This window comes from Microtus oregoni, unplaced genomic scaffold (assembly GCF_018167655.1).
Source record: "Microtus oregoni isolate MIOR12 unplaced genomic scaffold, Mior012 000001F_ref0000356, whole genome shotgun sequence".
Taxonomy (NCBI): domain Eukaryota; kingdom Metazoa; phylum Chordata; class Mammalia; order Rodentia; family Cricetidae; genus Microtus; species Microtus oregoni.
The window spans coordinates 89,003,185-89,016,733 of NW_024543060.1; the positions used below are offsets into that span (position 1 = coordinate 89,003,185).

The 13,549-nt window shown below is 42.6% G+C and overlaps 1 protein-coding gene across 3 annotated transcripts in view; it reads left to right on the forward strand.

Moving 5' to 3' along the window:
• Positions 1-5,812, forward strand: part of Gas2l3 (growth arrest specific 2 like 3) — a 30,295-nt gene extending 24,483 nt beyond the window's left edge. For all 3 annotated transcript variants that reach the window (XM_041670378.1, XM_041670396.1, XM_041670386.1), the window contains 2 exons: positions 1,078-1,185; positions 3,800-5,812. In XM_041670378.1, coding sequence (XP_041526312.1) covers positions 1,078-1,185; positions 3,800-5,080 — 1,389 coding nt within the window. In that variant the 3' untranslated portion in view covers positions 5,081-5,812. The remainder of the gene's footprint in view (positions 1-1,077; positions 1,186-3,799) is intronic.
• Positions 5,813-13,549: the final 7,737 nt, after the last annotated feature.

The following is a 13,549-nucleotide window of genomic DNA, read 5'->3' on the forward strand; positions in this document are numbered from 1 at the left end:
TATCATCATTTAATCAATTTATTTTCCTTATTTAAAATACAGAATTACTAAACATCTTTTCCTAGCTGCTGTAATTTTACCGTTTTCTCGAGGCCCTCTCAAGGTTCAGGGAACATTAAGGAAGGGGAGCTTCAAGGACTGTCAGCATTCCAGCGTGGATGGGCTAGGGTCTCAAGGTCCCAGCCCTAGCTGAGAAGCAATCAGCATTGGATCCATTGGAGGAGGAGGAGGGAGAACCAGGTTTCTCCGGGTGTGCGCCCCCTGCAGGTTGTCCATGACCGGATGGACGGTGCTGCATATGGCAGCACTGAGTGGATTATCAAAGAGAAGACATGGAGCTGGGAGGCGGGTGGGAAGAAGTGTCTGAGTGAGCTTGAAATGGGCGAATTGGAGGTGAAGATACAATCACAATACATTGTCTACATGCTTGAAGTTCTTAATAAATAAGACAGCATTTTGAGGGGTAGAAGTGAAGTTTTTTGTTGCTTTTCTCATGAAGTGTTGGATTGGAGCAAATGCCTCCTGGACTGAAATATTAAGCCCTTTACCCCATCCCGGGCATATAGACATATGTCTCTGCTTATGTTAGCAATAACTTGGAGCAATGTAGGTGTTCCTCTACATTTGTGTGCGAGTTTAGCATTGTCTTAAGGGAGAAAGGAGACTTCTTAGCCTGCATCTGACTGGATGATCTTTCATTTGACACAAATGTAGTTAGTTATCAAGGCTCCAAACAGTTCAAGCCTCCGATGAGCTCATGTTCCTAAAGATCAGCAAGTGTGTTTCCAGTTGACTCTGGTCTAACCCACTGTGAGACCTTCTGCATTTGTAACTTCAAGCCTGGTTTCATTTGGTCTAAGACAGGGAGACCTGGGCCTCATCACTGTTGGCTGTTGCTAATCTAACTGTCTGATTTCAAAACCTGTTAGCACGGAAAGGAGAAGAGAGGTTAAATAGTTGAACTGGCTTTGAAGTTTTGTCTTTGAGATTTATTTTCCTATCCAATAACATTTTTTAATTTTGATAAGCTATTTTTTCTAATAAGCATGGAATATCGATATTTATTTTTAATTTTAGGTTAAACACATTGCCGAGGACCCTCCTTGTAGCTGTTCTCATCGGTTTTCTATTGAATACTTATCTGAGGGGCGTTACCGGCTCGGGGAGAAAATACTCTTCATAAGGGTAAGCTTGCTGTTGGCAGCCTGGATTCAGACAAGCTTGTCTTGGGATGTGCTCATTATGTACCAGTCTCCTTTTGATTCCCCTTTTACTTGTAAAGAAAGAAAAATTAGAGTAGAGGGTGCTATTAATGGAAGAATTTCACTGGACAGGAAAGGAATGGTATACTTGATTCCATGAAATTTTAAGTGAGCTTGCGTAGGTGCTTTTAACTTTCAAGCAACGAGCTAGAAGGCAGCTGAGACTACTTAAATCATTGAATATAACTAAATGACAATATCTTCGTGTACTGTATTTCTCAGGCGTTCTGTAATGGAACAATTTTCCATCAGCTCCCTAAGAAGAAGTGAGAAAAATAGAATGTCCAGTAAGAGTTCTGTTAATAGTAAGAAAATAAGCAGAAATATTACCATTCATAATGATAAATACTTTGAAGTAAACAGAAGCTCTTTTTTTAGGTCATGTACCAGTATGCTGACAGTACCCATGTTTGTGTTCTTCATCTGCCTCATCTATAGTTGATTTTTTATCATTTTTATTGATAAGGAAATTAAAATTTCACCTGTTTAGCTTTTTTTTTTATCTTGATATAATGCAAGAGCTGTCTTCTCTCAATTTAGGAGCATAATATAAAACTCCTTAAACATGCAATTTCACCGTCTACATTAGGAACATAGTATAAAAGTCCTTAAACATGCAATTTCACTGTCTACATTAGGAACATAGTATAAAAGTCCTTAAACATGCAATTTCACCGTCTACATTAGGAACATAATATAAAAGTCCTTAAACATGCAATTTCACTGTCTATATTAGGAACATAATATAGACGTCCTTAAACATGCAATCTCACTGTCTACATTTCTTTTCACATGGAATCATCATATTCCCGCCTTGTACCCAACTCATCTAGGAGCCCCCAAATTCACTTTCTGTCTCCTAATTAGCTCTCTTTAAGATTTTTATTTGCTAATTTTGTTGTTGAGCGGTTTCCTACATGTCTATACTGTCTTCTCATTATTCTCCTCCTTCCCGCTGTCCTCTCTTCCCTCCCGCTCTCCTCTTCCCTTACCGCTGTCCTCTCTTCCTTCCCCGCTGTCGTCCCCCTCCCTCCCTTTCTGCTGTCCTCTCTTCCCTTCCCCTCACCCCCCCTCCCCCTCAACTCAGTCTCCTCATCACTACCAATCCCTCCTGGTATTTACAACTTTGGTTTAGTTTTGTGGCTTAGTTTAATTGGACCATCTGTTTATCAATTGGATTGGAAACTCCTCACTGGAGCCTGGCCATGTCATCAATGGATACTCCTGAAGGCAATGTCCCCTCCCTGAATCTGATCGATAGCAAACAGAAGCAGAAGCCAGGTCGACTTGACTGTTAATAGCCGCTGCCCAAACTGACTTGGAGAAACATCTGAGTCTTCCTTTTTTCTTTCTTAGCAAATATTCAGCCCTGAGAGAGTGGGGTCCCCTAAGTCCCTCCTCCATCCATGCCTGATAGTTGGGCCCAGCCTTGTAGAGACTCCGTGGCCCTCTGCAGCAGCTGGGAGTTCATGACCTCAGTAGCTGCGACTCAGCCCTTCTTCTGCTCATCTGGCTCTTACGTTCTTTCCACCCCCTCTCCCAAAATGTTTCCTGAACCTTAGAGACCTGACTTGAGCAGTCCTCATCCGTCATGTCTATGCAGTCATGACTCCGCGTTCCCTGGAAAGAGGGGTTCTCTCAGTCGCGCCGAGAGTAAGGAGTGCTGAGCTGTGGTGCGAACATGACCTCCGCAGGAGGTGGCAGAGCGAAAATTGAAAGCTGAGCTCATAGAGATGTGAAGGTCACCAGCTGAGGGGCCAGGGCCAGAAATCCAGCCTGGGCTGCACTGGCAGAACCCGGGCTTGTTACCCCTACAGAAGTGGGCAGCCTGGTGTGGTCGAGGCTAGCCACAAATTGTCTTAATCTCTCAGAGCTACTCTATCTGCAAGGATAAACTAATAGTAATTTGTATAAGTATTTTAAAGATGTAATTGATAGAATATAACTTTTTTTTAAAGAAAGAAATTCTCTTTTTTAAAAATTTTTATTTATTATGTATACAGTGTTCTGTCTGCATATATGCCTACTCTCCAGAAGAGGGCACCAGATCTCATTACAGATGGTTGAAGCCACCATGTGGTTGCTGGGAATTGAACTCAGGATCTCAGAAAGAACAGTCAGTGCTCTTAACCTCTGAGCCATCTCTCCAGCCCTAGAATTAAATTTAAAGTGCTAGCTTTAGTTGCTTTTTTTCCTGATGACTTTTTGTCTCTCGTGAGGCTTTTTATTTCTTTTCCTTCCCTCCTCCTGCACTCCATTCTTTCAACGATATCACTATTGCAGTTTTCTATATTAACTATGTGGATTTTAGGTTGCAACTTATCTGTACATACTTTTATTACAAAATGGAGGGCTTTTATTAGTGATATAATCTAATGATAAATTTATCATTTTAATACTCAACAAGGACCGTTGATTTGAAAGAAAGCTATTGGTGAATACTCGGAGTTTCACAGGTCATAGAAGAAAAATGCAAGTTGTTATTGTTAGCAGACCAAAATGATAAGTTTCACTTTTTATTTCTGTTTTGGGGGCAGATGCTTCACGGAAAACATGTTATGGTCCGTGTTGGTGGAGGCTGGGACACTCTGCAAGGATTTTTGCTGAAATACGACCCCTGTCGAATACTGCAGTTTGCTACATTAGAACAAAAAATCTTAGCGTTTCAAAAAGGAGTCTCTAATGAAAGTGTGCCAGATTCTGCTGCCAGAACGCCTCAGCCTCCAGAAATGAACCCTTTGTCAGCAGTTAACATGTTTCAGAAACAGAATTTAAAGCCTGGCACACCAGCGAGTGCCCCAAAGAGCAAGGAGAGGCAGGTGCGCCCACCAGGTGCGGTGCCTGCTGCCGCACCAACGAAAGGCAGTCTCGCTTCTCTGTCCGCCCGCTCTAAACTTCCGGGTTCTCCAGCATCATTTTCCCACCCCAAGGTCACATCTTCGAAAGGCAGAGCAAAAACCCTGCACACTGCTCCCCACGGTGTGTCTTCTCCCGCGGCTTCTTCAAACTCAGGGGGTAACAGCTCTACACCAGCTTCCTCAAGCTCTGCTCAGTGTGCACCTGCGTCGGTGAGAAAATGTGTCACATTCCCCAAGACTGCTACGACCGTGGCTACCCCAGTCCAGAATTCAAGAGATCTCTCTAAGTCTAGACCTCTGCCAACTAAGTCTTCTGGAAAGATGAAACCAAAGCCTTTGAAACACAATCATCTTTCTTCCAGGGAGGAGTCACCTGTACCTTTATCATCAAAGTGTCCAAAGCTACCTAAGGGAAACATGCACGGGGGGCCTAGCCCTTCTCCTTTCCAGTCCCCTGCAAGAGTGACAACGCCCAGTTCTAAAGCCAGAGCCGGAGGTCTGGGGACACAGTCTCAGCCGCCTGGAAGACCTCTGAAGTCCAGGACAATCTCAGCACCAAGACTTCATCATCCAGCTTCTTCATGTTCAGTGTCCTCTGCAAAAACTACCAAGGAACCAAAAGGTGAGAATATTGTTTCAGTTGCTAGAAAGCAACCACAGAGTAAGGGTACCTGCCAGAAGACAGGACCCGGCTCTCCTGGCCGAACCCCGCTGTCCATTGTGAGTGTCCCCCAGTCTTCTGCCAAGACAGAAACTGGCTCAAAGTCAGCACAGACCGCCAAACAAGGACAGTACTCAGCTAAAGGGCCTCCCAAAAGTGGCGTGCCACCCCCTTCCACCAGGAAACCACCCTCATCTGCTAAGGGAGCAGCCAGCGGAGATAAAAAGCCTACTGCCAAGACAAAAGAAGACGATGACCATTATTTTGTTATGACTGGAAGTAAGAAGCTCAGAAAATAAACACATTGGTATCACTTTAACAAACCAGGGTGGCCACACAGAATGGGAGTCAGCTCCATCAGGATCACAAAGGGTCTCCCTATGCGCGTTTGTCGGGATAGCTATAGACATGAGGTCAAGATGGGGATGAAGGCGGGAACAGGGCTGGGCTGAGGAGAGGACTCACAAGTGTTTTTTATATTAATAGGCAAATTGTGGGTTTTAATCTGTACCATCTTGTTAGCATCTGCAGTTTGAGGGAAATGTAAAAGTTCAACAACACTAATAGAATTGTAGCTATTGTCCTTGTATCTTTGAGTAGGTAGTAACTATGGAGACTGTCTGCTAATAGCAGCTAATGCACTGGACACTAGTTACTGTGTTCAGTCATACAGCAATGGTTTGCTTGGCATTAGCGTGTGCCTACAATCCCAACTCTGAAGGCTGAGGCGGGATACCTGCCCGGGGTACATAGTAAAACCCGGCAACGGTTTGACATGTGCTGTAAAAGGCATCGAAGTTGATTTTCTTATCAGGAATCATAGCCCAGCAATCCTAAGTACCTATGGCTGCTGCTGCTTGGTTTGATATTACGGATTAAGTGAAATTCTTATTATTTAATTCTGTAACCCTTCCATATCAGAAGGGACTTTTAAAATTAAAATTGGCCTTTTATTAATATTAATAGCATTTTATAATCAATATTTTTGGTAAAAAAAAAAAGAAAGAAAGAAAGAAAAAGAAAACCCGCTGGGTGGTGATGGTGTACACCTTTAATCTCAGCACTCCGGAGGCAGAGGCAGGTGGATCTCAGTGAGTTCGAGGCCAGCCTGGTCTATGTAGCAAGTTCCAGGACAGCCAGAGCTGCACAGAGAAACCCTGTCTTGAAGAAGAAGAAGAAGAAGAAAAAAAAAAAAAAAACCAAGTAAGTTAATTTCTTGGAACAAAACCTGAGATTTAGTAAAAAGTAAGATTTTTTTTAAAAAAATGTAACAACATATACACTTTGTATCTATTTTTTTAGATGAAATCTGCAGGGAAACAAATTTAATACCTTTTAGCATATTAAACTATTTTTACAAACAAATAGACATTTCCTGTGTGTGCAGACAAGTATTTTTACATTAAAACAATGTGTTTTGATACCAAAATTAGGTTTCCGTGATCTTAAAACTAAAATGATAAGGGTTGGGGGAGGAGGCTCCATGGGTAAAGTACTCCTCATGCCTGTGTGAGGACTGGAGTTCAGATCCCCAGCACCTGCATAGGAATGGGTGGGCAGGAGGTTTGCCTGCAGTCCCAGCACGGAGGAGGAAGAGACGGGGCTCCTGGGACAAGAGACATGCAATGGCCCCACAGGCAGACCTAGCTTGTGACTCAGTAGAGTCTGCAACCTCACACCATCATCTTTGTGTTGGGTGATCAAGAGTAAAGATATCGTCCAGGAACCTGGCACAAGTTCTAGAGTTAACTTTAGGTTTATCTATATGGAAAATAAAATGTATTAGTCTATTCTTCAGCAGAAGGGAATTTCTCCAGTTATAGTCATAGGATCACTTTCTTTCTGTGGAGCTTGTTTTCCCCAAACATGCGTTTTATGTGAATAAGAAATTAAATTCCATGGGACTAGAGAGATGGCTCAGCAATTAAGAACACTTGTTATTCTTGCAGCGCATCCAAGTTTGATTTCTAGCACCCACACAGGGCCTCACAGTCATCCAGACTCCAGACCTTCTGCTTCAGGGTATTTAATGTCTTCTGGCCTCCACAGGCACCCCGCATGCCTATAGTCTACATACATACATGCAGATAAAACATATATGCGATAAATAACTAAATCTAAAAAGCCTTTCCTTCCTCACAAGTTAAAAAAAATTATTCAAATATATTTTGAAATTTTCTAAAGAGCTGATGAATCTCTGCCACAATTTAGAAAATTATATTGCAGTTGTATTAATTTCTTTTTAGTAATAGTATGACATTCCATAAGGACTTTTATGTTTAATATTTGATAAAGCAAATATTAAGCATAAAGTGCTGAAGTACCTGGAAGATATAGTGTGTGGTCTCTGAAAAATAGAATGTTTTTCTCTTCTATAATTTATGAATGTGTCGTTATATCAAACCTAGCAGGAAAGTGAAACGATTGTTTTTCCATTGGCCCTCAAGGGAGGAATTTGGAGAGCGTGCCTTCAGAATGCTTGCAGTAATTAATGACCTTGGAGTATCATCCACGTTGTTTTGTTTTTCTGAGACAATGTCTTCTTCTATAGCCATGCCTTGCCTGGCATACTCTATATTAGCCCAGTCTGGCCTTGGGCTCAAAGCAGTCCTCCTGCCTCAGCCTCCTGAGTACTGGGTTTGCAGATTTGAGCCACCACACTCTGCCTGAGTTTGTAGTTCTTAATGAGTAGAGGAATAGCTTGAAGAAAATAATTTCTCCTGCAGTCATTTTATGTGTCTAATTTAAAATCTGTTACTTCCTAATAAAGGTTATGACGTATTCTTACACCCAAGCTTCATACCAACTCTATGTGAGTTTGGATTTGTATATATTCTGTTTTGTGTGTGTACGTGTTTGTGTGCCAGCAGTATTTATATCCGATTTAACTTATTTTTATCAAGTATTAAAATGTAAACATAAACCCTAGTCTCCGTTTGTGGTTTTTTGTTTTGTTTTTTTTGGTTGGTGTATTCTGAATCCATTTTGTTTATTTGATCCATATTGGAAATTGCATATATAAAACTCGTAAACTGAGAAGAGGTTGAAATCTTAGGTTACTTTAAATGTTTTTATTGCTTTGCTCCTAGATGTTTGCTTCCAAGAGACCAGATTCGTGGTTAGTAATCTCTGCGATAATAGCAGTAGTCAGTTACTACAGTCGCGTTCTGTCGGTCACGTGAACGTTGTGTCCACAGGAGGCTGTGATTGCAGGTCCCATCGCCCCGAATCAGTTTCATTTTTGTCTTCTTATGCCTTTCTTTTTAATGGCCAAAGCAATTGTAAAAAGCAGTTAATCTAGTATGTTTTTCTGTGCTGTTTCCAAGAATGAAATCCAAAATCACAAACGAAGTTTTTATGTTTTCCTAGCTTTTTATAAATGTAAAAAGTTTAAACAAATTCATTTCATGACATTTTAGGAAACATTGGGAACACTTGAGCCTTTCTGGGTACGTCTGAAAATACAGGTTTTATTAAGTAGTTTTGCAGTGTCTATACTGTTTTTGTAAAAAGCCACAGTCTTGAAGAAATAATACAAAGATGGTGTATTTCTTTTTACATTTTGATGGCAGCAGTTCAAGTTGTGGTTACAGGTTGCCTTACTACACACCTATTACTTTACCTCCGTGGCCTGTCTTTTATGACTTCATATAGTATGCTGTATTGGAAATAATCGGTTTCTATACCATTTTAATTTCTCATATTACAAAGGTATGCACAAACAGAACGAACTGTGTGTGACTCGGCCTCTGATGACACTGTTGTGTTGGGCTGCTATGGGAGAGAGGATAATGAGGGCGTTATATTCAAGATCTTTTGGTGTGCATCACAAAACATGCAACCCCTGGCTTTCCAAGGACTCAGTGAGATGGCTATCATCTCTACTAGACTGTTAGAACCAGTGGGAAGGCAAGAATTATAGCTGTGTTGTTTACCTCCACGTTCGTTCTTAAGACCTAAAACAAAGTCTGTAACACAGTAGCTGATGTGGGAGTCCCCTCTGTGTGCTGTGATTACCATTCATGAATAAAGTCAGAACTCAGGTAGGCAGGGAAAGCAAGGCTGGATGCTGGGAGAAAGAAGGGTGCAGTCAGACGCCATGGAGCCCACCAGGGTCAAACATGCCGAAACTTTGCCGTTAAGCCACTGTCATGTGGCGATACACAGATTAATGGAGATGGGTTATACTAATATGTAAGAGTTAGCCAATAAGAAGCTAGAGCTAAAGCCGGGCGGTGGTGGCTCATGCCTTTAATCCCAGCACTCGGGAGGCAGAGGTAGGCGGATCTCTGTGAGTTCGAGACCAACCTGGTCTACAGAGCTAGTTCCAGGACAGGCTCCAAAAACCACAGAGAAACCCTGTCTCAAAAAACCAAAAAAAAAAAAAAAAAGAAGCTAGAGCTAATGGGCCAAGCAGTGATTTAATTAATACAGTTTCTGTGATTATTTCGGGTCTAAGTTAGCCATGCAGTTGGGAACGAAACAAGCGGCTCCTTGCTATAAGTAGCCATTTAGTGTTTTTTTTTAATATAGTATTTTTATTGGAGGATTTTATACAGTGCATCCTGATCCTTTTAATCCATGGTCTTCTCCCCCACCCCAGTTTCTTCAGAACCACAACAACACACACAACCACACACAGTCTTTGTGTCATCTCCTCCTCCTTTAGAAGATGTCCTTGCAGAAGATGTCCTTGCAGCAGATGTCCTGGTCCTCCGGCTTTTATGATCTTTCTGCCCCATCTTCCGTGATATTCACTGAGCCTTAAATGTAGGAGTTGTGTTGTAAATGTATTAATTAGGGGCAGGCATCCCGTGCTGTGTTGGTTTCTGCATTTTTGGTCTTTTGTGGCTCGCTGCAGGGATTGCCATTAGAATAAGCCCTAGAATACAGTGAGGGGTTATACCCGTGTAGGAAACAGCTAAGAGTTCTCCAAGTTCCAGATAAGCTCCTCTAAACGCTGGGTCCCCCTTTTGCTGGAAAGTACCAAGGATGATGGCATTGGCCTGTATTATTTTGGGGGGTCTTATGGACACTCGTGACCAAAAACTCAAAAGGTTTTCCAGGCCAGCACTGGAGTTTGTATTAGTCTATGGTTTTAGAGGGAGCATTGGCACTATGAGATAAAATAAGTCCTATAGCTATTTAAATATCCTTAGTGTTACTTAGCACTCCATGTTCCCATTCCTCCTCCTCCTTGGTAAGTCTCCCTCCCTGTTTCTCCCATTTTCCTCTTCATAGCAAATGTTCCCTAAATGAATACACTGGTCTTTTAAAAAATTATTTATCTGTCTGTGTACATACATATATGTGCCCTTAGGTGTGTGTCGCAGTCAGAGGACAACTTGAAGGAGTCAGTTCTCCTCTTCCAGCTCCTGTGAGTTCCAGGGATCAAACCCACACAGCAAGCACCTCATTCATCGGCCTGCGATAATTACAGAGCACTTTTATTCCTCTGTCCTGGGGACTTAATGCTCTGTACTTATTGCAGGTCAGTGAAATAATAAGGAAAATAAATGTACTGTAGAATACATATGTCAATTAAATTGCCAGATAGTAGGGGAAATAAATGTCGGTGAAAGATGATAGTGGTTTCACCTAGAATATCCTTTATTTAAAGAGGAAACTTTTTTAAAAAATAACCAATTATTTTTTTGAGTCATCAGGTTTCACACTTTTGCTTTCAGACGTAAGTTACAGCCTGGAACGTGTCAGGGCTGTGTACTGTGTGTTACGTAGAAGCCTCTGGTAACGGACTGCAGGAATGCACCAGCCATTGCTGATGAATTGCTGATGTTTGTTGGGAGAGGAGTAGCATTGACATGTAGCGTTGTACTTTAATCCCAAACTCTGAAATAAAACCTAAACTGCGGTTTATAATGATTTCCATTTACCTTAAGCACCAACAAAAAGCAGTTTCTGAAGTTCAGGAAGCCCCAGGAGTCCTTGCAGGGTTTTTCTCTTTCTTCTTGATCTTTTTTTAAACCATCCCTGCAGAGAATGACACTCTTTGAAATGCCCGGTCTCTGAGGCTCTGAGGGCAGGTTAAGAAAGGGGGGTGGTTTGGAGCCCTGAGAGGGTGTCTCAGCAGGAAGGGGGGGCCCAGGACTTGGCTCATTTATTTCCTCCACCTCCCCTGACCTGGTGGGGTCAGCGCTACCCTTCATGTGTCTGTCTGAATATCACTCAGAGGCTTCCAGATCCTTCAGGCTTGGGTGACTACTTACAGTGTTCTTTTTTCTTTCGTTTTTACTGTGTTGAATGTGGCCGTGAAATTTCCCATTATCTACAGCCCTCACCAGACCTGAACCCAGACTGCCATCTTACTCATTACCATGTCTCCTGCATTTAACACGGCACCTAAATGTTCACGGGAAGGAGGGAAGGACATGCCACTGATGGAAGCAGACTTGCCCTGTATAAAATGAACCTCAGGCTGCTTTTTGTTGACCCACAACAGTGCAGAAATTTTCCAGAGAAAATGCCCAGGTAGAGTTGGAGAAGAAAAGAATGAGGTAATCAGAGATGCTGACATGATAGATTTCTTCAGTTGTGTGGATTTAGTAGAGATTGTAGCGTTTTGCAGAAGTAGAAGGTGGAAGATAGCCTCCTTTACCATCCAGGCTTACTTTAAAATATTTCAACTCATAACATATTGGCTCTACTTAGCCAGTGCCTTGTTACCAACCCTTTCCATCGTCATTCTGAAACGATCCGGAATCCCAGGCCAAGGGACTACTGATATGATCGGTTTTAATTCTTCAACCCAATGTTGAAGCAAGAAAAAGAGGTCAGGGAGAGAGGATCCTCTCAGGTGTCATGTGACTGTCCAAGTACTGGGCCCTTCAACAGGGCCCCTCAATACGCTGGGAGGAGTCCAGCTCGTTTCTTGTGTTACCTGTGTTTATGGTTGATTCTCATGTGATCTGCTTGGCCACAGTGCAGTAAACACCAGTCCACCCAGTTGCTCATCCAGCAAACAATTTTTTAAATGCTTGACACAGCCTTTACTCTAAGCTAGGTGCTAGGTGTTTGGATGGATGACTCACCCCAGCCCCTAGCGTCCATATATCCAAAGGGTCTGGAATGTTAGGGTGCAAGTTCCATCTCAAGTCCCCCGCCCTGGAAGCTGTCTCAGTCCATACTCCACCCCCAAGAAACCCTCCAAACAATGACCCTCCCCAGAGACTCTCAGGACCACTCCTACAGGGTATTTAAACTCCCCACTGCCCCTAGAATAAGCATGTAGTTTTTCTGGTCTTCCTTTCCCACCTCCTCTCTGGAGGGGGGGGGGGGGAGGCTGGAAAGCCATTCAGGAACGTGGTATCTGTTAAACCTGGACTTTTTCTAATTTGATTTGATTTGATCTGATTTGGATTATTTCATCCACGGAGAAGCTTGTGGGGTAAAGAAACTTTTCACTAGGGATTTGCTGATAAGACTGTCCACAATTCTTTTATTTATTTATTAAAGATTTATTTATTTATTATGTATACAACATTTTGCCTCCATGTATGCCCACATGCCACAAGAGGGCGCCAGATCTCATTACAGATGGTTGTGAGCCACCATATGGTTGCTGGGAATTGAACTCAGCACTTCTGGAAGAACAGCCAGTGCTCTTAACCTCTGAGCCCTATCTCCAGCCCAATTCTTTTATTTGTATTTTACTTTTATTGATTCTTTATGGATTTCACATCATACACCATGCATTCCCATCCCACCTACCTCCCTGTCCCTTCTAATCTACCCTCTGCCCTTGCAACCTCCCTCAAAAACAAAACCGAATTTAAAAGGAAAACCAAAACCCAAACAAAACAAAGAGCAGTAGGCTGTTTCTTTCCAGCCACTTCCGTAAGAAGAATGGTGTTTCTGGTAACATCTCCTGCTGCCTTAGCAAACGGCGGAGAAAACACGTTCTGTAAAACTAAGAGATATGAATCATAGAAACCACTTCTGCGCCAACTTCCCGGGAGCCCTGGAGCCCAAGCAACCCCTGGGCATCCTGGAAAGACCTGGCATCTTTAGTTCACCCTTTTGGGTTTCAAGAAACAGATCAGTTCCATCTTTTTCTAATAGTAAATTGTTTTTACGGACACACAGCCAAAAGGGCAGCAGGAATCTGGCATCAGCACCCTAATTATCTGGACAGTGACTCTCCCGGGAGCTTGGATTGGAGAGGCATCCTGCTCATCTCCCTGCCTGTTATGACTTCCCGCCTCCTCCTGGGTGTTTTGCCCTGAGAATTCTCTTCTCAAGCTTCTGCTTTTGTCTTTTGCATTTTCTCCACCCAAGAAAGAGTAAAATGTACCTGCTCTTGTTTTTAAGATCTGTCTCAAGAGATAATCTGTTTGGCTTATCACTGTTGGGCTTTTTGGGGCCGAGCTGCTAGCAATAGACCCCTGCAGCCTGGGTCACCAGTCAACCAACGACTTGGCAGCTTCTAAACCTTGACAGATCAGTCCGTTAGCAGATAAGTCACATGTTCTAGACCCCTGGCTGCATCAGAACAAAACATAGTTTGTCTCTCTCATTTCTCAGTAGGAACTGGTGCCAGATAGTTCTTCTTAGAAGATTGTTTTGTCTAATCCTCTTGGGGGAGAAAGAAAAAAAAAAGCCTGATATTTGCTTAAATTTTGTTTGAGTTAAGGATTCATTAAATTTCCAACATTGAACTTTTAGGCAGTTGTGTCCAGAATGGTCCAAAGGCATGTCTCAGACAGCTCCTCCTAATCCAAAGCAGGGCTTTTGGTGCCCAGTAATCCTCA